The sequence below is a fragment of the Talpa europaea genome, assembly GCF_964194135.1.
Source record: "Talpa europaea genome assembly, chromosome: 3".
NCBI lineage: Eukaryota > Metazoa > Chordata > Mammalia > Eulipotyphla > Talpidae > Talpa > Talpa europaea.
Window position 1 is genome coordinate 48990597 of NC_140069.1, and position 26244 is coordinate 49016840.

Consider the following 26244-nt stretch of genomic DNA (forward strand, 5'->3'; position numbering starts at 1 on the left):
CATTCTGATGTAAAACTTAAAGGGTGACTTGAAGGAAAGTGAAAATAGTAATCCTTTGAACAGAAAGGAGGAAAACAATACTAGCTAAAAATTATGGAGCCCTAACTCTACTTAGCACGCTCCTTGAATCTTTTCATTTAATTGCTATTAAATGTTTAGCTCCGTACGTCTAGTGTCAACACATGGTAGAAATCCAATAAGTATTTTTTAAATAAATGAATAGGCAAAAAAAGGGAATTCAAGCCTCACAGAAATGAAATAACTTGTACATGATCATACGGGTAGTAAGTGGTAAAATTCTAATTAAAAAAACCATGTTCTTAATCACTGAGCTGTTAACTAGATTTGTAAATTGTAAGAGGTAAACGTCCTTTTGAGATTGTGGCACTGGGAAAGGGGGGGAGACAGAATTGCCTGGATTTGATAATAGTTTCATGTGAAAAGACGCTGAAAGGCATCATTGTGGAAGACTTTGTTTCTAGATTTGGCAAGTGGGGCTAGGGATGAAGATGGGTAGGTAGGACCACATAGAAATTGTTCTTTAAAACCACCAAACAGTTCAAGTCTATGAAGAAAAAGTTCCCAGCAGTGCTTAACTCTGAAGTTAACTTTTAAGGTAGGAGATAAAATTAAAAAAATGGGTTGTACCCTTATGCAGTCAGGTTGCAGTCCTGTGGTGTAGATGATCTTGATGGTGGCAATAGTTTTCCACAGTAACTATCAGTAATGGAAGCAAGTAAGGACACCAAAGCCCAGCGTGCTCAGGAAGGCGAGGAGGAGCCCGTGCAGGCCACAGCGCGTGGCCGCTCTCAGGCCCGCAACGAACTCAACCAGTGGCCCAGAAAGCAGAAAACGCTCGAGCCCCAAACGACTCCCAACCCCCGCTCCGACGCGCCACAGGGGCGCACGGCTCAGACGCCTCCAAACCCGAGGGACTGAGGGCCTGCGGCCTCCGGCCCCCAGGTGGCGCTGTGGGCGCACAGAGGCGCCCGCGGCACGAGAGAGCACCGTCTCCCCAGTGCGCATGCTCGTCCCCGCTGTGGGCTCAGTTTTCTCTTTTTTTTTTTTTTTCGTTCTCTCTCTTTTTTTTTTTTTTCCGGGCGGCCCCGGCGGCTGCGTACTGGCTGTGGGATGGGAAGTGAAGCCCCAGCAAACGGCCGCGGCGGGGCTCTGAGGCGCAGCCAGGGGGAGGCGGCGGCGGCAGTTAGGCGCTGAGCAGCCGGAGAGCGCGGAGCCGGGCGGAGCACCTGCGGGCACGGGCGGCGGCCTCGCCATGGCGATTCGCAAGAAGAGCACCAAGAGCCCCCCGGTCCTGAGCCACGAATTCATCCTGCAGAATCACGCGGACATCGTCTCCTGCGTGGCGATGGTCTTCCTGCTGGGGCTCATGTTCGAGGTGAGCTCGCCCCGCGCCCCAACCGTCGGCCCGGCCGCGTCCCCCCCCCCCCCCCCCAGCTCCGGCCCAGGTCGCCGGCCGCGGCCCCGCGGCCCGGCCCCGCCGAGGACTCCGGCCGGGAGGAGGTGCCGCCCGGCCTGCCCTGCCCTGCCCCGCCGGCCTGGGGATGCGGAGCCCGGGCGGGGCGGGCCTGGCCGCCGCCCGCGGGGGCCGGGGGCGCCCCCATCCCCGGCGCGCACACCTTCCTCCCGCCGGCGCCCCCTCCCGCCGGCCGCGCCGCGCAGTTCCTGGTTCCCGCGAAGGGTTACGTGGCAGCCGGCGAGGGGCCGGCGGCCGGCGGGGGCGGCCCTAGAGCCGCCGAGCTGGCTCCGCGCGGATGGGTGGGCGGGGAGGGGGCGGCCGGCCGCGGCCGCTGGGGCGGCGGGCGGTTTGGAGGGGGGGGCGGGGGGGCCGAGGGCGCCGGCCGCCTGCCGGGGCATCCCCGGCGGGATCGCGTGGGGGTCAGCGAGGAGCCGCCGGGGCCGGGAGCCTGGGTCCTGCTGCCCACTGGAAGGGCGGTGGCCGCGGGCAGCGAGCGGTGGCCGCGGGCTCGGCGCCCTCGATTGTTCGCGTGCTCGCGCCCTCGCGGGGGTATTACCCGTCAGTGACCAAACTTTTGCCCTCCTCACTCTTTGCTTTTTTTTTTTTTTTTTCCTTTTCTCAAGAAATATGATCTGATCCGTCAGTCGAGGTTCTGAATTGCAGTGCCGAGGAGTCGAGTAATTTTCTTTTTGTTTCTTGAAGTATGAAAGGATGGAAATGTCAGGAGTGTGTAAATTCACCTCCCACGTATGGAGTATCTTGATGACTTATTTAACAGCTGTTGAATGAGGGTAATAAACTTTGCGAGGTGAACGTGTAACAACCTACGGGTTTTTTTTCCCCCCCTCGCTCCCCAGCACAGACGCCCATATCTTGTTACCCTTTTTTTGTTTTCCTGTGTAGCCCCTCTGCCCCATCAGGCATACTAATTTTACGTATTGTTTGTGTCCCTTCTGCAATGTAACCTCAGTGGGGACAGAAATTTTCATTTTTTCTTTTTCTTTTTTTCTTTTTTTTCTTTTTTCATTTTGTTAACTTCTAATGCTTAGAGTCGTGCCTGGGATGTAGAAGTGCTAAAAAATATATTGGTTGGATGAGGGACATTAATAATTCTTGAAAAACTAGTGGAATGAAACTGCCAAGGGCCAAAAAGATGGAATTTTTTTTAATGGCGCCCGTTTGGGGTTTTTTAATAGTGCTGGGTAACTTTGTAGTTTCGTTTATTTTTGCTTCTTTTCAAATGGGCTTTTCTGGATCCAGATAGAGATTTTTAAAATTCCTTATGGTGTCATGTGTATCCACTTCCTCGGTAGAGGAAGTGAAGGTAGAAGGAAAGTAACATATGTCCTGGGCTTCATTTAAACTGGGCCTGTGCTGCTTAATCTACTGAGTGACCAAAGTCAAAGCCTCAATTTTTCTGCTCTAGTAAGGAAATAATATCACCTCTGCTCTTCTCACAACCACTGTTGTATAACATGGTGTGAAGGCATCTAATGGTTTATCAAGTACTATACATGAGTGTTATTGAAATGTATTATTGAAAAGTATATGAATATTACTGAAAATGCAATGCTAAACATTGGTACTCACTTTCTGAATTTTGTATTTTTGTACTCTACTTTCATACTAAAATACCTTGGTATACACAATGTAGTCAACAATTTTGTTAAACTTGTCTTAACCCATCCATACATGATAATAATTCCTGACTTCAAACATAATTTAGTAGTAATAATACCTGCAAGGTATAGTTGCAATGCTTTCAATGAAATGGATGTTAATCAGTAATGCTGACACTTAGAAATCTTAGAACTTTGCTTTTATGTAAAATATTTGTTCTCTCACTAGTGTGTTTTTTAATACTTGTTCTCTCCTAGTGTGTTCACCACCTATACGTTGGTGACAGTGAGTGGATTTTTGCCTTTTGTAAATATGTAAAATTTGAATATCTATACAGACATAATGAAGATTTAAATAGAAGTCAGTTTTAAAGGGTTAAAGTCAGTTCAAAAGGGTTGTTTAAGTATATATGATGTTAAAATAGTACAGAAAAGGGAAGTTTGTGCAGGTTGTACATTTTACGTGCCATATGTTAATCTCTTAGGTTTTGCTTACCTCACATAGGGAAGCTTCGGTTTTAAAAAGCATTTTAAACTGCTTTCTGAGTATTTTAGGATTGGAAAGCATGTTCTTTACATATGGTTTTGCTATTTGATTTTTAAAATAATTACTAACTCTCAAAGTTAACATAATTATAGAATTATAGCATTTGTGCTAGAATAGTGGTGAGTTGATGTTTTTTCGAAACTGTTAAGCCTTTGTGTGTAAATATATTGAGGAAATGTCATAGGATTTATGGTGAATTGACAAACCAATAACATATACTGTATTACTAGCCAAAAATGAAGAATCAATATAGAGAGTGAAAACATAGATGCTGGAGCTGAAGGGATCTCTGTTCAAGGTAGAGCTATGCAGCTTGCTAACTAGATGACCAAGGTTATATTATCTAACTTCCCAGAACTTGTTTCCTTTTCTGTAAAATGGAGTTCATTGGGTTACTCTGAGAATCAAATTAATATGAATAATGCCTACTTCATGGCTGGACTTTCAAGAGTCATGTCATAAATGGTAGCTATTACTAATATTAGATATTTCGATAATCTTAGATATTTGCTGGAGTTGGAAAATAAAAAACAACATTTGTATGTGAGAAACTTGTCCAACATTTAGCATCCAAAGAAATGATATGTACTGAAAAGTTTGCCAAAGAATTAGTCTGTTTGGGGGAAATATGAGTTTCATTCTAGAAAACTTCGTGTTATCAAAAATCACTTCTGAATTTTAAAATTATGGTTTTAGTATAATTAGTATTTGCCCACATACTGCAAGTCATGTTTTATAATTAATGGTTTCATATTTGAGTTAGGAAAATGTGAATAATCAAAGAATTTAAGGATGCTTCAGAAGCTTTCTGAACATGCAGATATGCAACAGTAGTGAAGAGTTACTTTTCTGATATTCAGTCTAGGTTTATTTGTGCCATTCCGCTTTAGGGTACATTAACAACAATTACAATTGTTTATGACAATCCTAGAACAGTTTTGGAGGTTTTTTTTTTTTTTTTTTTTTTTTTTAAAGCGTGGCTTACCTTAATGCTCACTTCCCCCCCACCCCTTTTTTTTAAAGAATGTAATACAAGCTGGTGGGGGCTTAGGACTTGATATTCAGAAATTCTCCTTATCATTCTTAATCATTCAGGCATCTAGTCATTGTAATAGTCACACCTTCCTCTAGCAAGCATAAAATAGTTAACATCTGTATAACAAGAAAAGATACCAATATCTAACTGGTGGCTTAATTAAAGAAATATTGTGATATACATGATACTACAACCAGCATAGAATTAGATAATTCATTAGCGTTTGAAATAACGTATTTGAAATATATCTAAATAAATCTCATTTTCTCTTGTAAATGAAAAGCAGTGCTATAAATGTCCAAAACAGTCATAAACTCAGTTATTTTTACTTTTGTGAATGCATTATATGTTTCTGTAGCATATTTTATTGAAACTAGTTTGTCTTACTGTTAATCACTTGTAGTATTAGTTTGATTGAAAACAGTGCTAGCTGTATGTGAGGCTAGGTCAGGAAATGGCTACGAGCATGATTATTAATTTTTCTAAAAAGTTTTTTGAGGTATGTAGTTTGTATGTTTCCTTTTTAATGTTATATGCTAACGTAACTAGAAGCCAGCTTTGAATTTTATTTGGAAGTCTAGTATAAAAGGATAATTTAATTTTTGTTGATTTTAGGATTTGAAATTAAATTTATCTTTCAGAAATTTCACTTCTTGTTTAAAAAGACTTCTAAACAAGACATTTCCTTAGTTATGGTAGTAGTAACATCATATTCCAAGCTAGAAAAAGGGATATGGAGACGTGTGTGGATGTACACGCCTATATGTATACATAAACACACATATATTAATAGGATGTTAAAGGGAAATATAGGATCAAAACTTTATTAAAATCATCAATTGAAACAGTATTACCCTGGAAGCTTATGCAATCGTTCTGTTCTAATTCATCCTTCCAAACAGCCCAAATTGTGATACAGAGGCCTTACTGGCCTATGTGATCTTTACCTAGCTCAGGTAAGCATCTCATTTTACTGGCTATACCCTGGACTTTCTGATGCAGGCCTGCCTTATTTTCAAATCCTGAAATCCAGTATAGCAGAGCTCAGCCACAATCTACATGTTGTTCCCCCTCCCTCTTTCTAATGCTCACTTGGTAGCTCTCTACCTAGTCTACACTGGCACAATGCCTTGGGTCCCTTTCTTTTTATCCCAATATATTAGTCTCCTCATTTCTTTATTTTTCTTCCTGTAGGCTTTAACTTCTTGTCCACACTCTCCTCACGCTGTGAGACTCTTAGTCTTTCTTCATATTAATCTTGCAACTATCCATCCAAAAATCCATCCTGGCATCTGCCTTTTCTGTGCCGCCCCATTGATGGATCTCCAAGATTGCCAGGAAAGTCATACACTCGTGCTGATAGATAATAGTACAAATCAAAAGTTTCTAACCTTAAACATCACTAACACCTAGTGATCTTTTTACTTTTCCCTGGCCAGCTCCTTTCCTATAGAAAGTAAATACTTTTCCGGTCCCATACTGTGCGTAACAGATGACATTGCTGCTTTTTTCCACAGGGAAATTAAGAATTTATCAGGTGTGAATTTCTTCAGTTTCTTCCTATTGAACTTCTCTGTCTTCTCTGTCTCATCCATTACTACCTCCTTTCCTATCTAAAAGGAAAATTGTTCAAAATTAATTGGTATTTTCTATCTTTACATTTCACTCCATAATCCCCATATAGGTTTAACTTCTACCTTTTCCTGGCATCTCCCTGATTGCCTCACACAAATTCAATCTCTCCCATCACAAAACCAACTTAAATCTTGACCTGGCATTTACTGCTAGATGAAACTTTATTACTCTTATGTTTTTCAGTCACTGTGATAAGACTTGTTCTTTGGAATCGCACAAATTGTTACCACTGATGGTTTCTTGAATTGTACAGTCTACTGCATTCTTTTCCTGCTACATCTCTCGAAACTTTGACTTGGTTCACTGAATTTTTTAAAAAAACATTTCCCCATGGGAAATTAAGGGACATTAAGCTTTCTTCGTTCTCTTTCTGCCTCTCTGATCATTTCTTATTTTTGCTGCCAACTATTTCTCCAAGGTTCTGATGTTGTCTTCTCTACAAATACTATACCCTCTCTCTAGGTGATTTATTTACTTCCACAGCTTCAATATTTTCTTAAAATAGGGACCAAAGTCTCCCTGCAGTGTTCCAGGCTTTTTTGGTTCTTTTAACCGTATATCTCTCTCAGAAATATGTTTACCTAAAACCCATTTGTTGTTTTGCCAAAACCTACTGTTACACATTTTTACTAATGGTATTATTTTTCACCTAGTTGTTCAAGCTATAAGCATCCATAAATAATATTTATCCCTTCCATCTTGCTCACCAAGCTTTTATTCTGCCTCAAAAATACTGCCTTAATTCAGAGTTCAGGCCTTATTGTCTCTTCAGAAATCTTACACTTAAGCTCCATGTTTACGCCGATCTACATTTTATCTATTATTTGATAACGTTGATGAGTTGTCTAGTATGTGCCAGATTCCATGCTGGGCTCAAAGGATATAGTGATGAGCAGAAATAGCTCTCATGGAGCTTACTTTCTAATGAGTCGGACGGAAATGAATACAATCACACCAAAGTGTGTGTTTTGAAGGAAAGGAATATGGCCTAACAAAGCAAACGACCTACTCTTAAGATTCAGGGAAGGCTTCCTTGAAAAGATATGCTTGACCTGAGAGAGCCTGAAGTGGAAAGGTTTTCCAGCAGTTGTAGATAGAACTTCATTGTGTATAGACTCTGGTGGGAGGAATTACAAGAGGCAAGGGAGCAGGAGTAAAGGGTCTGAGATGAGACTGGAGAGGCAGAGGGGAAGGGTCAGACCATGGATTGTTGTATGATCCACACTAAAGATTATGTTCTTTATTATAAAGAATAGGAATCCCTCAGGGAGTGTGTGGAGGAATGGTGGGCTTAGCGAAAGAGTTAATGTGATCACACATGAGTCTGATTGCAGTGTGACAAGATCCATGAGGAACTTGAGAAACTTCCACTTAGTAGGCCATGGCCAGCCATCTTTCTAAGAAGCACAAATGAACTCCCCCTCCTCAAAATGTTCTAGTTATGCTAAAATAAAATCTACTTAGCTCAACAAGCCAGGCCCTTTACAGCACATGGTAACTTTTCTAAGCTTTTCTAAAACCACTTCCTGATGTGTAGCCTGTGCCAGTTCTTGTGTTTGCTCCTGTTTGATCTGTGTACTTTCTATTTCGACTACCTGTACTGCTCTTTCTATCCCTCTTTGTGAGCCTAGGGGACTTCTATTTTCCAACAAGAGACCTCTCCCATACCACATCCTCTGAGAACGCTTTCCAAAACATTCCTTATTCCCTATCCCAGGAAAAAAGCAAAAACCAAAAAAGTTTGTTACTTATCTTGAGTACACATTGGCACTGATTCTACAGTGTTATAATAGCTTGTTTACCTGTATTCCTGACCTGAGCTTGTAGTCATCAGAGGTTGTAACATTCATCTTTGTTTTTATTTCTTGAGTAAGTATTCCATTTTTCTGTTCCAATCACTTTTACCAATAGTCAGGTCAGTTAAACACTTGTTTGACCATTTAACTCTGCCGCAGTGTATGGGAGATTAACATGCACAGAGACCACATGCCCTGTGCTTCCTTTTTTTTATTATTATTATTTAAAATTTTTCTTCATAATGATCCTTGTGTTCTTTGTACAGGTCTAGAGTAGACAGTCATTACATGTGAAGTCACTGTTTCCTGAAACTGCAGTGTCTCTTGAAATCTTAAAGTTCAGAATGAATTACACAATTTCATTTAAACTTCAGAATGCTCTGATGAATTATGTTAACTCCCAGTGACTCCTTGGTGATATGGATTTCCATTTGTACATGTCAGGGTATCATAGGAACTTAGGGTACCCTTGGTTTTAGATTTGCAGAGAAAACCTTGTAGTGGTTTTATCTTCTGATCTGGGATTTGGGATAATTTCACAAACTGACTTGATCTCTTTTTTTTTTTTCCTTTCTAGATAACAGCAAAAGCTTCTATTATTTTTGTTACTCTTCAATACAATGTTACCCTCCCTACAACAGGTATGTAGTTTCCTTTCAGAATTTTCTATTTAAGTAGAAGAATTAAGGTAAACTAACTTGTAAATTTTCATGAACGCAGGTTCTTTGGTAATTTTCACAGATTTCATTTGTGCTTAGACTGAACATTATTTTGGTGATTTTTTTGTAGTACAAGATAAGATTTGATGTTTTGGGTTAACTTCACCTTACATTATATGAAAACCGAATTTTTTTTTTTAAAGATTTTGTTTATTTATACAAGAACTAGTGTACAGGCCAGAGGCGTGGGAGCGTGAGAGAATTCACCAGAAACAGAGTAGGGAGCAGAACAGGCAGACGGACCGAAAGCACTGCTGAGGAGAGGAGCAGGCAAGACAGGAGAGGTCTGCCGCACCATGTGGGTATCTCCCCGGCCGGCCAGGAATTGAACCATGCTGCAGCGTCTGCAGACGGCTGTCTATTTTTTTTCACATTCTTGTACTGTACCTCTGACAGTTATTTTTACTAGAAAGTGTGCGAGTAAGCTCTAGGAGTTATCTGGACATCTCATCATAACTACACTTACAGGTTTTATTTTAGAAAATTTTATTTCTAAATTTTGCTGTGTGAAAATCAGGTATTAAGATAAGTTGACCATAGTTGAATATAATAATATATATAGTTAACTCGCATGGGTGGAGGATGGGGTATTTGCTTAATAAAATATTAACATTCAGGCGATAAATGTGTTCTTTATTCAGAATATAAGATCAGTTATACAACAATCATTTGGGTTTTTTTTTTTCCAGCTTTAGTTTTTGTAAATATTTGATTTAGTGACTTAGATATCATATTACTCAAAACCACAAAGTTGTTTTGAATTTTGTATATGCCAGAGAGAAATAGAAGCTTTTACCCAAATAGTCCTCATAAAGATAGCTTCAGAACAAGTGACAGCAATTCACAATTCACAAACCTTATTTGATTAAGATTTGTTCTGAAAAAATTACAGCAATTTCAAGGATTAAAACAATTTTAATTGCTTATTTATTTCTCTCTTTACTGTTTATAGATTAAAGTTAAATCGAATGTAAGTTAAATCAGTTTTTCTGTGAGGATCATAATGTGTTTCATTTAAAAGTAGAAAGCTCGAAAAGTTGTTTGAAAAGACATGCAAAAATGCTAAGTATAAGTTTGATTAACCTAAATATAGTCTAATTTCTACTTGTGGGGTGATAATGAAATTTACAGTCTTCCCAGGGATCTGAGTATGGCCCGTCCCTGTTTTTTTTGGTCTTTGGTGGCTGTAACTAACATGTGTCAAGTCTTTGTAATTTCTGGAGCTATTGATAGTCTCAATTTTCATTGCTCCTAAGATTCAAGATGTCCAAAAGCAAATTACCTACTGTGTTTATGTAGAACTTATTTATTAAGGTAGTCTTCTTTTGTTTGTTTCCATAACTGTGTTGTATTTAGTGCTGTTTTTATAATCTTATGTATATTTTTGTGTATGTGTGTCCTGTCCTTTTTGGCCTTCAGAAGAACAAGCTACTGAATCAGCGTCCCTTTATTACTATGGTATCAAAGATTTGGCTACAGTTTTCTTCTACATGTTAGTGGCGATAATTATTCATGCCATAATTCAAGAGTATGTGTTGGATGTAAGTATTCAATCTTAGAAATTTATACTTTGTGAAATACTAGCTCTCTACACTATGATAGTCACATATTAAATATATTTTATAATATATTCTTATTTACTAATGGTTGCTTTTATTTTTAGAAAATTAATAGGCGAATGCACTTCTCCAAAACAAAGCACAGCAAGTTTAATGAGTCTGGTCAGCTTAGTGCATTCTACCTTTTTTCTTGTATCTGGGGCACCTTCATTCTAATATCTGTAAGTATGTATATACTTAAATATCATCATTCAAAAGTATTTATATTATATTAAAAACAGAAAGTGATGTCCTATTTTGAATGTTCATAAGCAAATCCTGAATGTTAGAAAATCCCTGTTCTTTTACCTCTCTTATCTAAGATTAGAATTCTGCTCTTGAACTAGTATAAATCAGGTTTCAGCATTAAATTTCTTTTTGTTAGCTTTTATTCAACAAAAATGTCAAACTGTTAAATGTTTCAGAGAGCTTTATTCATTTTTGGTCAATATGAACTTTTTCTTAAAATTTTTTGTAGTCCTTTACTGATATGTCTATATTAACAAAAAGATGTCATTGATACTTTTACTAAGTTATATGAACACTATAGGGCTTTCCCCCTTTAAAAGTAGGCCAGGTATTTTCCAAGCAACTTAAAATGCTGTATACCTTTTTAGTTAAGGCGGTCAAAACCTTTAAGTGTATCATTCTAATGAGGGAAGGGTGTAATGAGGGAAGGGTGGCATTATCTACTTTAGTGTTAGTACTAAGTTTATATGGTCTCCATAGTTTACATACTTTTGAGTTTATCAGGAAACATATTTTTTTTTTTAGAATGATAATTTATTGACCAAATTTTGATTATTAGGTAACAGAGAAACTTTATTGCTCAATTATAAACCCGTTACAGAATAAAACTCTTTTTTTTTTTAAAAAAAAAAGAGTATGGAGTTAGTGTCAGATATACAATCAGCATTATTTTTAATAAATACATTATGGAATACATTTATACTATAAGGGAAATTTCTGTTTTGATGAGAAAGTTGGAAACAAGTGGGCAGAAAAACTGATCTATAATTTTGCAAATATATATTAAAATGAAAGACTATGCAGACAGAATTTTCTTATGTAATGAGTTCCCAAGAGTAGACATATTTTTTTTTTTAAATTACCATGTTAGAGATGAATAAATATGTAAACATGCAAAGTAAATTTTCCAGGATATAAAAGATAGATAAATTTGGGGTGCTATTAAAGATTGGTCGGTTCAGATTTCTTTTAAACATATACAATAATTCTCACTGAATCGATCTGGTTATGTAAAAAAAAAGAATTTAGTTAATTTGTGGACATAACCTTGGTCTTTGATCCTTCTTTGTGTCCTGTCAGGCATTACATCTTTCCAGAAATCCTTCTCTGATTATCCAAGATAAAATTCATCTCTTCGTAGCTATTGTATTTTCTGCTATGCACCGTTACTGTTTTTAGGTTGTTTTATATTTGTTTGCATACATGTATTTTTCACTTTACTAGACTGAAAAAATTTGGAAGACCAGGAGTTATGTCTTCTTTAACTTTCTATCTCATATTGATTTTCACTCTGCTAAAGTAAACAGTTTAGTTGAATTGAAAATAACTGAAACAACTAAGGTTTGACTTGAGTGGGCTCTTTGGAATTTGATGTGGGAAATTATAAATGTTCAAAAAAATTGAAATATTGCCTGATTTTCCAGAAAGTTTGCATACTCATCGGCTAATTTTTGTATCATCTTTCTTAGGAAAATTACATATCTGACCCAACTATCTTGTGGCGGGCTTATCCTCATAACCTGATGACGTAAGTCATTGTTAGCAGATTTTTCTGAGTTATGGACCATGGTCATGTCACTTAAAAGTAAAATTAATTCTTATTTACTTTGGGATCTTATACAAATCCATACACTAGGTATGTCTTTGACAGTCCCATCTCCATAAGCAAAGAATTCCTGTGTACCTTTTTCAAGTATATAATTTTTTCAACATGTTGATTAGCTGAAGAAAACTGATTTTAACAATTTTAATTTAGTACTGTTTTCCCTTTCTTTCCATTGCTCTGTCATCTCCATACTTTTGCTCTTTTTCTTTGCCTCAATCTCTTTTCTAGTCCTCATTGTACCAGGCTGCAGGTGTATCACCTAGACAGTATTTGGTAAATGCATTATGACATGAAAACTAGAGAAAATATATGAAGGGGATAACATGACCCTTGATATGGCATATCTTTAAGTCCAGAAGTAATACCCACTCAGCTGAGTCATTCTTATTTTTTAAGTTATATTAAGTCAATAAATTTTTTAAAAATGACATTATAAGCATCATATTTATATGGGGCACCATTCATCATCTCTTCCTCCCCCTAATTTTTCAGATTGGTTTCTGTTTTCTATTTTAGACTTCTGGAGGAGAAGGGATAGGGAGAATAAAAAGAAAGCAGCACAGAAGGGTGTGATGTAAAGAGAACACTATTGATTCTAGACTGGTTAAGATATATTATCAGAGGAACCCTTTTATGCCTTATTCCTCTCTTCAGTTCTGGTTGGCCTCCATTTACTTGGGGCTATCTTAGTGTTCCAACCAGATAGAGTTACCAGATTTCCCTAAGAAAAAGCTGAGAAGGAGGGAAGGGGGGAAAAAAAAAAAGGAAAAGGCAGGGGATATTTGAAATCAGGATTATACCAGTTTCTGGCGATTGTTTATCTCTGCACCCTCACTTTTGTGTCAGTCTTTTTTGCCCTTCCCATTTTCCTTTTGCTGAAACCTTATAGATCTCTGACTTGACTCCCTCAGTTTTATTCCTTGTTTTTAGTCGCTAACTTGACATAGTAATCAGTGTCAGTTAGCTAATAGACAAAGGGGCTCTGGTTTCTGCCAGTCACCTTGCATGTTAACAGAGTTCTGCAAATAAAGTCCTTGCTTCTGTTCAATCCAAAGGGACTGACTGATGTTGGGAATATCCTAGGGGAACGGGAAATGACTGTTGGAGAGTTGTTTAAAGGTACACAGAGTATTATAAAGGGGCCCAAAATAACACAGTGTTATTTCCAGTGTTTATTTTTACTTAATTCTTTAAAAATAGTGTGCTTTGAAAGTAATCTTTACTTTTTTGTGTTGTGCAGATTTCAAATGAAGTTTTTCTACATATCACAGTTGGCTTACTGGTTTCATTCTTTTCCCGAACTCTACTTCCAGAAAACCAAAAAAGTAAGCTGGGATTTTATAATTTTAGAAATGTCTTAGCATTTTTCTCCTTTTGTGAAGTCGCTCTAAAACATTTCTGTACATAACCTCACTCTTTCCTTCTCACATCAATTCTTCCCCATCACATCTTTCTCCTCTTTCCGGGAAGACTAAATATACTTAAGTATTTCTTAAAAGAAGCTTCTTGTCATGATTTTAGATTAGAGGAGGATCTTTTACATTTGATACATAATTAAGCTTGTTTTAAAATTATATTAGTGGTAATTTAAAATAAATTAAAATTTAAACAAATTTTAAAATGTAATATTGGTTTTAAGTATTGATATTCTTAGCAAATTCACAAGTGAGACCAAAGAATTAGTCATATTACTTTAGAACTGACAGTTCTATATATAATCCCAAACAAAAGTTTAGTATTTAAAGAACTAAACCAGGGCCTCCCTGGTGGTGCAAGGGATAGACATAACCTATGAAACTGTCCGCAGCCACTGCAGCACGAGTTCAATCCCCCAGCCCGCCAGGGAGCAACCCACATGGCGCAACAGACCTCTCCTGACTCGCCCGCTGCTCCCCTCAGCCGTGTACTTCAGTCAATCTGCCTGTTTTGTTTCCCACTCTGTCTCTGGTGAATCCTCTCCCCCCCCACACACACACACACCCCTCTCTGGCCTGTACCCCAGCTCTTGTATTCATAAATAAACAAATCTTTAAAAACTAAATAAATTAACCATAGTTTAATATTCACCAGTGAAGCTTTTCTCGAAATGGGTAGAGCATTCCCTATTTAACATGTGGGAAAAATGTTTGTTTCATTGTACAAGTAAGTAAAAACTACTGGAAAACTGCAGTAACCTTTAATGTCAACTTCATTTCCTGTATTTAATCCTTTCGCCTTTAAAACCAATACTTTGACCCTATAGCTTTAGCTAAAATCAAGCTGCTCACCTGGGCTCGAGGGGTTTTTATGCCACCTCTTTCCTGGTTCCCTTTACTCTCTCCTTTAACTTTATTTATACCAGTAATCTCTGATTTTCTAATCATAGCACATCGATTCTTTTTCCTGGAGTGCCTTTTACCTCATACATTAATCAAGTGCCTTTATTCCCACTTTGTGGGAGGGAGGTGGAGATTGCTTTAAATTCCCATATATGACATGATACGTGGGTGGCGATATGTCTGAAACAAGTTTTGCCATGACAGCTGTTGAAGCTGGGTTATGAGTACATGGGGCTTCATCATACTATATTTGTTGATTGTATATTTACATTTTTCAGGTTTTTTTCAATCCCCTTATGAAAAGTTTTCCATCATAAAAATGTAATAAATTTTTCAGTGGTCAGTTTACCTTCTCAAAAGCTGCAAACGCTTATTTCTATAAATACTGCAAATAATTAATAGGTATAGTGCTTGATTTGCAAAACATGATTTGTGTCCATGGTTTTCTGTGTCCGGTGTGTCTGTCATTGTTTACGTGTGCTACAATTAGAAAGCAACACCAAATCAGGGTTCATGTGCTATGGATTTTGAAAGCCCTTTTTTTGTTGATTTAGTTTCTAAAGTGAAATGTTTTTCTAGTTTAGTTGGTTGTAAGGTATAGGGTGAAGATTCATGAAACCTATAACTTTGAACTGTGTTAAGATAATGGAAAATCCCTAGATTCTCCCATATTCAGTAACCATCAGATGTGAGCCATAGCTGTTCTAGAGCGGCGCTGTACAAAACGGTAGTCACTGACCATGTTTAAAATTAAGTAAAAAGTAAAAATTTTTACTTAAGTAAAAATTAAGTAAAAAGTCTTTTTCTTGATCACATCACCTATATTACAGGTGCTTGTTAGCCACATATGGCTTATGTCTATCATTTTGAATAGCAGTGATATAGAACATTTCCATCACTGCAAAAAGTTCTGTTGACAGTATCATATTTTCTTCATGTCTTTGTACCGTGGCACAAATATGTAAAGCTTCCTTTAGATATTTATATACTCATGCACATGCACTACATCTGGGTTTCATTATTAATCTGTATGTCTATATCTTGGTCACTGGCCATGTAAAAGAGGCATTTTAAATTGTTCATTTTGGCTCTCAAAACTCTTATCAATTCCTGCCAGATGGCATTTCTCCAGAAATGCAATCTAATTTTTATGGAATAATTTGCATAATTTAGAACTTAACTGAAACTATTTTTAACACCTACATATGACAGTTGAAAGTAACTGTTTCAAGTAATTAACATAATTTGAAAGTAACAGCTGCATATGTGTTAAACAGTTTCTTAAAATTTACTCTATGAGAATTATTTTTGGAAGAACTCTTTACTGGAAGAAACTAGTACAGTGGTTGTTTTGAACCAATCCTACAGACAAATGAAGAAAGGAACACTGTTAGTTGCAGTTTAAGAGGTGTGTTAGACTTTTTTAAGTTTCTTTTAGGGAGAATGTTTTAATTATATATAATAGTTATGCGTTAAGAAAATTAGCCCTCCATTTTGTCGAAGAGAAGATTCAAAATATAGTTTCTTGAATTTACTGGGTTTTAGGGATTTGTGAATGAAGTAACCAAATATTTTAGTTTTAGTAGTTTATTTAAATTATACATACATATAATTGGATATCATGTAAAATATTTTAAATCATAAATATTGTGTTTTCTTCTTTGACCCTAAATAATAAGAACACACTTTTATATGCACCTTAGTTGTTAATATCTGTCATTTATACCAGGAGCCACTTTTTGAGTCATCTTAGTTTTTCCAAGTATATTATCTTTACATCTGTCATACTGATTCCTCAGTAAGCATTTAGAAAAGACATTGAGGTTTTTTTCAGGCTGCATACCTTATCCAAATATTTTTTGTTCAAAAATAAAATAATTTGTTCACATTAATTTGTTGAAAATAAAACAATCAATATAGATACCTGTAATATGAGAGCTTTAAGAAGATGTAAATATGAGATGTTCCATCTGTGGTTTAGGGAGAAATCTTTGCCTTATATTTGAGCATACATGTAATACTCAGTTTAAATAAAGTTTGCTTTTTAGTACAGTGTAGTTAAGAAAAGTTTTGTGTTTTATTTTTTTAATGAAAACAAGCTAAAGTATGTGACTGAACTTTTTAATAAAAAGATGCAGGAATAACAACCAAAAATGTCAGTTGAACTTAATTGTAATTTTAGAATCTATTTACGTTTACTGTATTATTAGATTTTTCTTAAAAATAATACTACCAGAATTTTAAGTCATTATCCCATGATTTCATTCTTACATAAACTGCTTTAACATTAGCATTAAGAATGTGTGAGAACTTGGTTGCTTCCAAGTAATGTGTTGAAAAAATATGTATGTAAGAACTTGGGAAAACTTTTCTGGTAACTCATTTACATGTTTTCTTCCAGTCAGCTATAAAAAATGTTTGTTAATCTTAAACAAATAAGCAAAATGTCATTTCTGGCTACTGGTAGAAAAAGCTTATTTACATAACAAAATCATTGGGTGATATATGAAAATGCCTTGAGAAATAAAAAGTTTTAGCCACTTTTATATTCATCTAGACTTTAGATTCTCCAGTAGTGATGAGCTGCTCATGGATGGCATGCCAACTTCTTAACTGAAATCTGTAATGTGGCCAGTAAACTGATACAATATACTCCCACTTAAGAGGGCCAGATTTCACTCAGCCTCCTCTGTTCTGCCCTGTTCCCATACTCTGTGCAAAAGTGTAAGTACTAGAGACCATGGTAATGGACAGGTCTTTTTTGTTAGCCTCTGACAAGTAAACACCTCTCTAGTGTGACTGGTAACCCCAAGAAGGTTGAAAAATGTCAGAGGAATTTGACTTAAAACAGGGATGGTAAAAGCAAGGATGCTGGATGATTCACTAGATAAAACTTCTCATTTTAAAAATCATGCTATAATATCCCTATTACCTTTTGTATTTTTCAGGATGCTTGGCTTACAAGGTTATTAAGAGAAAGAATGTACAATTAGGTGGTATGCTAAATGAGAAGATAAAATTTTCATCTACAGCTTAATGACTATAGCTGACAGTGAAAGCAACTAAAAACATCAACTAAAACATATGACTACTACTTTAGTATTAAAATAGTACTGCTTATAAACAGCAATTTTAGTATTAGAAGGACATCATTATGATTATCAATTGGTACCATTTAATAAATTTAATAAGTGTTTATTATAAGCAGAACCATAGATCTTAGCACCAAAAGGGATTTGGTGCAAACCCAGTTTTATTCACATAGTAGAGATGAGGTGTAACTTAAGCTAAGAGAGGTTATGTGACTTGCAACAGCCATGTAGTTAGAAGTACATGAGCAGGGTAGTAGAATGTAAGGAGCAGACCAGCCCTTGGGTCTTCTACTTTTAAAATAGTATGTTTTTTACACTACCACCCTATTTTCAAGGAACGGACATGTTTCAGTATGTTTTAATCTGGAATGCAATTTGTTCTTTACAGGAAGATATTCCTCGTCAGCTTGTCTACATTGGGCTTTACCTCTTTCACATTGCTGGAGCTTATCTTTTGAAGTGAGTTGGGATTTTTCTTGGGTGTGTATGTGGACTGGGTGGATAGTATGCTAATCTCTCTTACTTGATAATTAATCTTTGCATTCGAAATTTGTTCTTTTTGTTAACAGCTTGAATCATCTAGGACTTGTTCTTTTGGTGCTGCATTATTTTGTTGAATTTCTTTTCCACATTTCCCGCCTGTTTTACTTTAGTGATGAAAAGTATCAGAAAGGGTAAGTTGAGTAGCCTTTTGTTTTTTGTGTAATTAATGTCAGTGCGTTAGTTGTCAAGGTCCATGATGTGGGAAATTATATTACTTTATAAACTGTTAGTAGCAGTTTTAAAATGAAACTAGCGATAAAATGAAACTAGCAATTCAGCTTGTTTTATTCTCTAAAATGGAGTCTTTCTTACTAGAAAAGTGTTATATTGTACTTGTCATACTGAAGGTTCCATGGGCTTTTATGTTATAACATCTATATGGTTAATTGCATGTTTTTCTTTCAAAGAAGTAATGTGGTAGTGAATTTTGAGAAGAAAGTGAACTAATTGATTAGCTAGGCTGAAAGATACAAAAAATATTTTGATAGGAAAACAGGACTGAAAACAGAATTGAGGTGGTATGACTTGTGAAGAGTGTGAAGTCTTAAAAACAACTAGAACTAGGATTCTTATGTGGAAATTGGATGTCCTGATTAGAGCAGTTTTTATTTTGTCTACTATTTTTCAAAATTATTCTATTCGACAGTAGTTCTGAAGATCACTAACAATAGTTATACAAACAAAAGGGATCAGTTAAACAGAACATTTCTTTACTGGACTTTCTGGAACCTTGTTGTGTATAACCAAGAGCATGATATAATATGTAGCGTTTCACAGAATCCTTTCTGCAGAATAGCAAGAAATGGTGTTTTAATATGCATTTACTTGATAGGAATCTGATTCTTGGAATCTCTTCTTGTCGTTGCAATTTTATGTTTTTGATATTTTTCTTAGGTTTTCTCTGTGGGCGGTTCTTTTTGTTTTGGGAAGACTTCTGACTTTAATTCTTTCGGTACTCACTGTTGGCTTTGGCCTTGCAAGAGCTGAGAATCAAAAGCTGGATTTCAGTACTGGAAACTTCAATGTGTTGGCTATAAGGTATAGTCAATTTAACACTTTTTCTTATTTGTACAGATATATAGTATGTATTCAGTTTATGGTGTGAACCATCTAAAAAAGGGATAAATATGGGGGGTAGTAATAATATTCACTTGATTTGATTTCATTCCGGTTGCAGTTCCATATGTTTAATTGAAGCACTGAAGCATTTATTTAGCTTATGGGATTAATTATTAATGTGATAGTGTTAACATAATCTTGTTAGCAGTGGTAATTTAGCACTAAGTTAATATTGTCAAAGCGGGATAGAAAGCTTAATTCCATGGCATTGTGTTGATGCAATCAATTTTTGGCTTATTTCTTAATTTTCTCAGAATTGCTGTTCTGGCATCCATTTGCATTACTCAAGCATTCATGATGTGGAAGTTCATTAATTTTCAGCTTCGGAGGTGGAGGGAACATTCTACTTCTCAGGCACCAACTGTGAAGAAGAAACCAACAATGACTAAAGGCAGAGCTTCTAGAAAAGGAACAGGTTTGTATCCAGTAAGCTGTGAAAAATGTGAAGTAAGAAAAAAAAAATTTATAATCTTACTAAAATTTACAATTTATTAAGAAATTTTTATTCTATTGTTTAGAAAAATTAGGTTAAGTAATCTTACCCCATTCTTCAGGCTGGTGATTCCCTAGCATCAATTACTCCTCTCAGAAGCTTTAGACGAAATTTCTCTCTCACAAATTTTCCGTGTTTATTAACCCTGGGCCACTGTAGACCAGTGCAGGTCCTTGTGTGAACAGCTAACCTAGAGGGTGATAATTTTATGTTTTCAAGTACCTTACTCATATTTGGAAGAGAGTACGTCTTTACAGCCCCTTCCCATCTTTCCTTTAGTCCCAAATAAAATGGCTTTTTTTGGTAACTTCTGATTGTTTGATCCTTCATCTTTGAGCCTGCAGTAACCTTTTTTCTCCTTTTAACTTTTAATTGAAAACACAATGTGATAATTTTTTTGACTTCTGTTCAGTGTTACACTAGGAACCATTACACAAGGAAGTTATGTTTTTAAAAATGTCAATTCTGGTTTGCTTCTTCTAAATTTTGTATCTCATTGTTTATGTCCTGATTCTTGATTTTTTGCTTCCCGTATGTTTTACTATAGCTTGATCAATTTCCACAAAAAAAAATAGCCCTGCTGGGATCATAGATTGAAATCACATTGAATCTATAGGTCAATTCAGGGAGAATTAAAGTGTATGTCTGAGTGTTTTTAAAGTATATACACAAAGTTGGCAAACTACTGTGTGATTCTAGAACACCTGAAAAAGAAAGGACCCATGTCCTGCCATTTCCTGTCCCCTTCCTTCCCACTGTTCCTGACAACCACTTGCCTATTAGATAATATTCCATCGTATCCTTTTATTAGTTTATGAACATTTGAGTTATGTCTACTTTTTCGCTGTTACGAATAAAGCTATTGTAAGTTTTCATGTACTCATTTTTGTTTGAACACCTCTTTTTGGTTTTTTTTTTTTTCTGTCTTGGGTATATACCTAGGAATGGATTTGTTAAGTGATACGATAATTTTTAACATTTGGTGGGGAGGGGGGAACTGCTAAACTTTTGTGTGTTGGTATCCAGTTGTCCCTGAACCATTTGTTGAAAAGATTCTCTATGAATAGTCTTGAGCAATTTGAGAAAATACTTGGTACTTTTATTGAAAACCTGTTGATCAAAAAAGTAAAAATTTGTTGATTTTCCTGGTTCTGTTAATCTGTATGTCTATTCTTTTGCCAGTGCCATGCTATATTGATAATGATAACCTTTATAATAAGTTTTGAAATCAGGAAATATGTTTCATGTTTTAGGTCGCTTAGATTTCCATATGAATTTAGAATCAGCTTGTCAATTTCTGAGAAAATGTCAGTTGGGCTTTTCAGATTACATTGAATCTGTGGGTTTCCTTGGGCAGTATGAAAATGTATGCTTTCCATTTTGGGGTGTCATTACTTATTTCCATTAAATTTTATTGTTTTCGGCGTATAAGTCATATTTCTGATGCTAAATTTATTCCTAAGTATTTTATTATTTTTCAATGCTTTTGTAAATAGAATTACCTTCTTAATTTCATTTTTGGGTTGTTCGTTGTCAGTGCATAAAAATGCAGTTGATTTTTGCATTTGATCTTGTATCCTTCAACATTACTGAACTTAACTTGTTTTTTAATTTTTTATTTTATAATGGTTTGTTTGTGTTGGATTCCTTTGCATATTCAGTGTATAGGATCAGATCATCTACAGTGATCTTCCTAACCAATCAGGATGCCTTTCATTTCATTTTCTTCTCAAATTGCCTTAGCTCAAACACTCAGAACAAAGTTGAATAGAAGTGATGAGAGCAACATTCTCATTTTGTTTCCTGATCTTAGTGGGGAAAACAGTCAGTCTTTCACCATTAAGCATCTTGGGTTTTCCCAAATGGCCTTTAACAGATTAAGAAAGTTCCCTTTTATTGCTAGTTTGTATTTTTATCATGAAAGTATATTAGATTTTGTCATTGGCTTTTTCTATGTCTGCTGAGATCATCAAATAGTTTTTGTCCTGTATTCTGTTGATATCATGGATTATGTTAGTTGATCTTTGACTATTAGGCCAACAAAAGCATTCCTCGCGTAAATGTCACTTGGTCATGATATATGTAATCCTATTTAGATGTTGACTGATTTGGTTTGCTAGTATTTTGAGAATTTTTGCTTCTGTATTCATAAAGGTTTTTTAATATTTTTTTTACTGTGTGTGTATGTATGTGTGTAATGTTTTGGTTTTCAAATGTAATACCAATCTTGTATTCCTGGCATAAATCTAAACAGATAATGATAAAACATCACTTTTGCTGAACTGGGGTTTGTTTTTTGTTTGTTTGTTTGTTTGTTTGTTTTTTCCCGGGTATTTTGTTAGGATTTTTACATCTATGTTTGTTAAAGATTGGCCTGTAATTAGGCCATGGATATTTGTAACATCCTCGGTAGATTTTGATATCAAGGTTATATGAGCTTTATAAAAAGTGTTGCAGAGTTTCGTCCTTTGTATAATATCAGGATTATTTCTTATTTGTTTGGAAGAATTTACCAGTGAAACCATCTCACCTAGAGTCTTCTTTATGGTAAGGTTTTTAAGTATAGATTTACACTATTTAGTAGACAATGGATTTATTAAAGTACATTTCTATTTTATCTGTTTTGGTAAGTTACTTTTTTAAAGAAATTTGTTCATTTCACCTAAATTTGCAAATGTATGGATGTAAAGTTTTCATAATATCTTACTGTAGTATAGAACATAAGTGATTCGGACCTCCCTGGTGGTGCAGGCGGTTGAGTGCAGCGCTCCAAAGCTGTCCGCAGCCTCTGCAGTGCTGATTTGATCCCCATCAGCCACAGAGCAACCCACAAGACGCGGCAGACCTCTCTTGTCTTGCCTGCTGCTCCCCTCAGCAGTGTATTTCAGTCAGTCTGCCTGTTCTGTTCCCACTCTATCTCTGGTGAATCCCCTCACCCTTCTGCTGCACATCTGCCCTGTACCCTGGTTCTTGTATAAATAAATCAATCTTTTATTAAAAAAAAAAGGGGACCATTAGTGATTTTTCCATTTTTCATTTCCTGTATTAGTGATTTATGCCTCAGTTTTGGGTTTTTTTTTTTTCTACCAGCCACAAACCAGCATTTCTCTTTTTGTGTTGATTTTCCAGTCTTATCATTGATTCCTGTTTTTATTTCCCTTTCTTTAGGTTTAATTTGCTGTTTTGTTATTTGTGGTTTATCTTCTTAAGATGGCTTTTAAATCATTGATTTTCCTTCCATTTGGTAAATTACTTGCAGTTAGGGCAAACTTGCTTTTTCAGCACCACTTTAGCTGTATTTTACAAGTTTTGATGTCTTTTTAATTCCAGTTGTGATTTCTTCTTTGACTGATAGATTATTTATAAGTGCTCTGCTTTATTTACAAATATTTGGACATTTTCTCTTTTTCTTTTTGATCGCTGCTTTCTAGCTTTATTCTACTGTGGTTTATGAACATACTGTGAATGATTTCAATTCTTCAGAATTTGTTGAGACTTCATTTTGGCTCAGGATGTATTTGGTTTTGTTAAGTGTTCCATTTGGACTTAAAAAGGATGTGTATTCTGCATTTCCTGGGTATTATATACAATAGGGATCAGGTCAAATTTTTTAAAATTTTACTGGTTTTTTTTTTTGTGTGTGTGTGTATCTTTGCTATTTGGTAGAAAAAGATTTTTGATTGTTCAGCTGGTCCTGCAAGAAGTATTGATGTTTGTAGCTTATACATATTTGCTTCTAAATGTTTCAAAAATATGTTGTAGGTATATAGTAATTTAAGGTTGTCATAAATTCCTATTGAATTTGTCCTTTTTTATTATTGAATTTATTTTACAGCTATACCAACTTAATTTTAGTAAAATGTTATCATGGTGTATCTTTTCCTGTATTTTTCTACTTTAAACCTTTCTTTGTCCTTAAGTATTAATTGTCTCTTCTAAGCACCATATGGTTGGATTTTTTTTTTTTTTTTCCATCCTGCCTGATAATATTGTCCTTATTTTTTGGCAGTTGTACCATGACATACCTGGGTATGATTTTCTTGGTTTTCGTCCTACTCTGTATTGTATAGTTTGTTTTCTTTTATCATCTTTGGAAAACTTTCGACCGTTATTTTCTCAACTATTGTTTCTGCTCCATTCTCTTTCTCCTGTCCTTCTAGGACTCCAATATGTGTGGTAAGCCTTTTTACACACTATCTCTCACAGCTTTCCATGCTTTCTGTATTTGCTATTCTTTTTTTTCCTCTCAATTTCTACCAATTTTTCCAGTTCACTAATCTCTTCTATTGTTCCTAATCTGCTTTTAAATTCACATAATACATTCTTGTTTTCAGGTACTGTGTTTTCTAGTTATAGGGTTTAAGATTTCCATTCTCCATTTAATTATCTTCTTTTTTTTTTTTTTAAGATTTATTTATTTATATAAGCACTGGGTACAGTCAGAAGCGCGGGAGGGTGAGAGAATTCACCAAAGTCAGAGCGGAGAGCAGAGCAGGCAGACAGATGAAATACACTGCTGAGGGGAGCAGCGGGCGACAGGAGAGGTCTGCGCGCCATGTGGAATCCTCTCCGGCAGCCGGGGATTGAACTGGCGCTGCGGAGGCTGCAGGCAGCTTCGCAACCCAGCGCTCAACTGCTGCGCCACCAGGGGAGGCCCTCTTTTCACTTATTTTTATTAATCATCGTTCTTTTAACATCCCTGTGTGATAACTCCCAATCTGGATCACCGGAGGATTTTTTTTTTTTTTTTTTTTTTGGTCTTAGTTTGGCACTGGATGAATTGGCAAATACTCTGGATTTAATATGGTGTATTTATATTTCGTCAAATCTGATCTAACTTGCCCTCATTCCTATGACAGCATTTATAAGGATTTTCTTTGCTTGACAGGCCCTGAATTCAGGTTTTTGTCTCCCCATCATTGTGAGGCTTCCCAGTTCTCCCTTTAGCTTTGTAGTTTATTAGGGATTTGACTTCTCTGAGTCTTGCTTAGTGCATGCACATTTAGTAGTTAGCAAATACCTTGGGGAAAAAATAACACATATCTGCCTTGGTTATATTCTAGTACCTTTAAACAATTATCTTTGTAGTTCCCTTCTATGAGGGTTAGTGTGACATCAGTTATTCCATCATAGCTTAAAGGTGGCCTTGATATACTTAAACATAAAAGCCATTGTCTTAAACACCAACTTTTTAATATTTCATAAAGAAATACAGGCCCAAGAACTTCATTTGTTTGCTGTCAAATGTGAAACAGTTTTTATTTCTACCAAAGGTACTATTTTTTAAAAGATTTATTTAGTTATGCATATAAGAACTGGGGTACAGGCCAGAGGTGGAGGGGGCAGTGAGAGGATTCACCAGAGACAGAGTAGAGAACGGAACAGGCAGATCGACTGAAATACACTGCTGAGGGGAACAGCAGGTGAGTCATGAGAGGTCTGCTGTGCCATGTGGTTATCTCCGTGGCCAGGGATCGAACTCATGCTGCAGTGGCTGCGGATAGCTTCATAGATTGCGTCTTAACCCCTTGCACCACCAGACACACCCAAAGGTTCTGTTTTTAGGACTACTACTTTAACATTATTGTAATTGTTTCTTTAGAGTTTTCTATCACTTTTTTCTGCATTCAATAGTAGTTGCTTTACCTTTTTTAAAAAAAGATAGATACCTTCCTGGTGGTGCAGGGTTTAAGTCTCAGCACTATGAAACTATCAGCACCCACTGCAGCACGAGTTCAATCCCCGGCCAGGCAGCTGACCCACATGGCACAGCAGAAATCTCCTGTCTCACCCACTGCTCCCCTCAACAGTGTATTTCAGTAGATCTGCCTGTTCTGCTCTCCACTCTGGGTGGTGAATCTTCTCACTCCACACTTCTGGCCTGTACCCCAGTTCTTCTATGTAAAAATCAATAAAATCTTCAAAAAATTATAAAAAAAGATATATAATTGACATGTTGTACTTACTTTTCCTTTAACTACTTTCAGGTTACTGTGTTTAATGTGCTACCAGGTTTTATGTGTTGGTTAAAAGTAAAGCACTTGTGGGCCTCCCCTGGTGGCGCAGTGGTTGAGCGCTGGGCTGTGAGGCTGCCCACAGCCTCTGCAGCGCTGGTTTGTTCCCCGGCTGCTGGCGAGGGTCCCACAAAAAAAAAAAAAAGTAAAGCACTTGTAAGCAAGTTTGGCCTAAGACCACCGTGAGAGTATGTGTGCGTGTGTGTTTATATGATTCTAAGATTCCTTTTCTGAAGGTACCTTTATGTATAAAGATACTATTTGTGATTATCTATAAAAGAGTAACACTGATTCTTTTTCTCTTTTCAGAAAATGGTGTGAATGGAACAGTAACTTCAAATGGAGCAGATTCTCCCCGTAATAGAAAAGAGAAATCTTCATAA

General features: G+C 36.4%; 1 protein-coding gene across 1 annotated transcript; it reads left to right on the forward strand.

The window, feature by feature from the left end:
- Positions 1-1019: 1019 nt before the first annotated feature.
- On the forward strand, positions 1020-26244 carry TRAM1 (translocation associated membrane protein 1; the record flags this gene model as incomplete). Its single annotated transcript, XM_084229554.1, has 11 exons — positions 1020-1396; positions 8688-8751; positions 10249-10370; positions 10493-10609; positions 12146-12204; positions 13523-13607; positions 18081-18151; positions 18262-18366; positions 19130-19273; positions 19609-19769; positions 26171-26244. The coding sequence occupies exons 1-11, from the start codon at positions 1274-1276 to the stop codon at positions 26242-26244; spliced, it is 1125 nt and encodes a 374-aa protein (XP_084085680.1). The 5' UTR covers positions 1020-1273.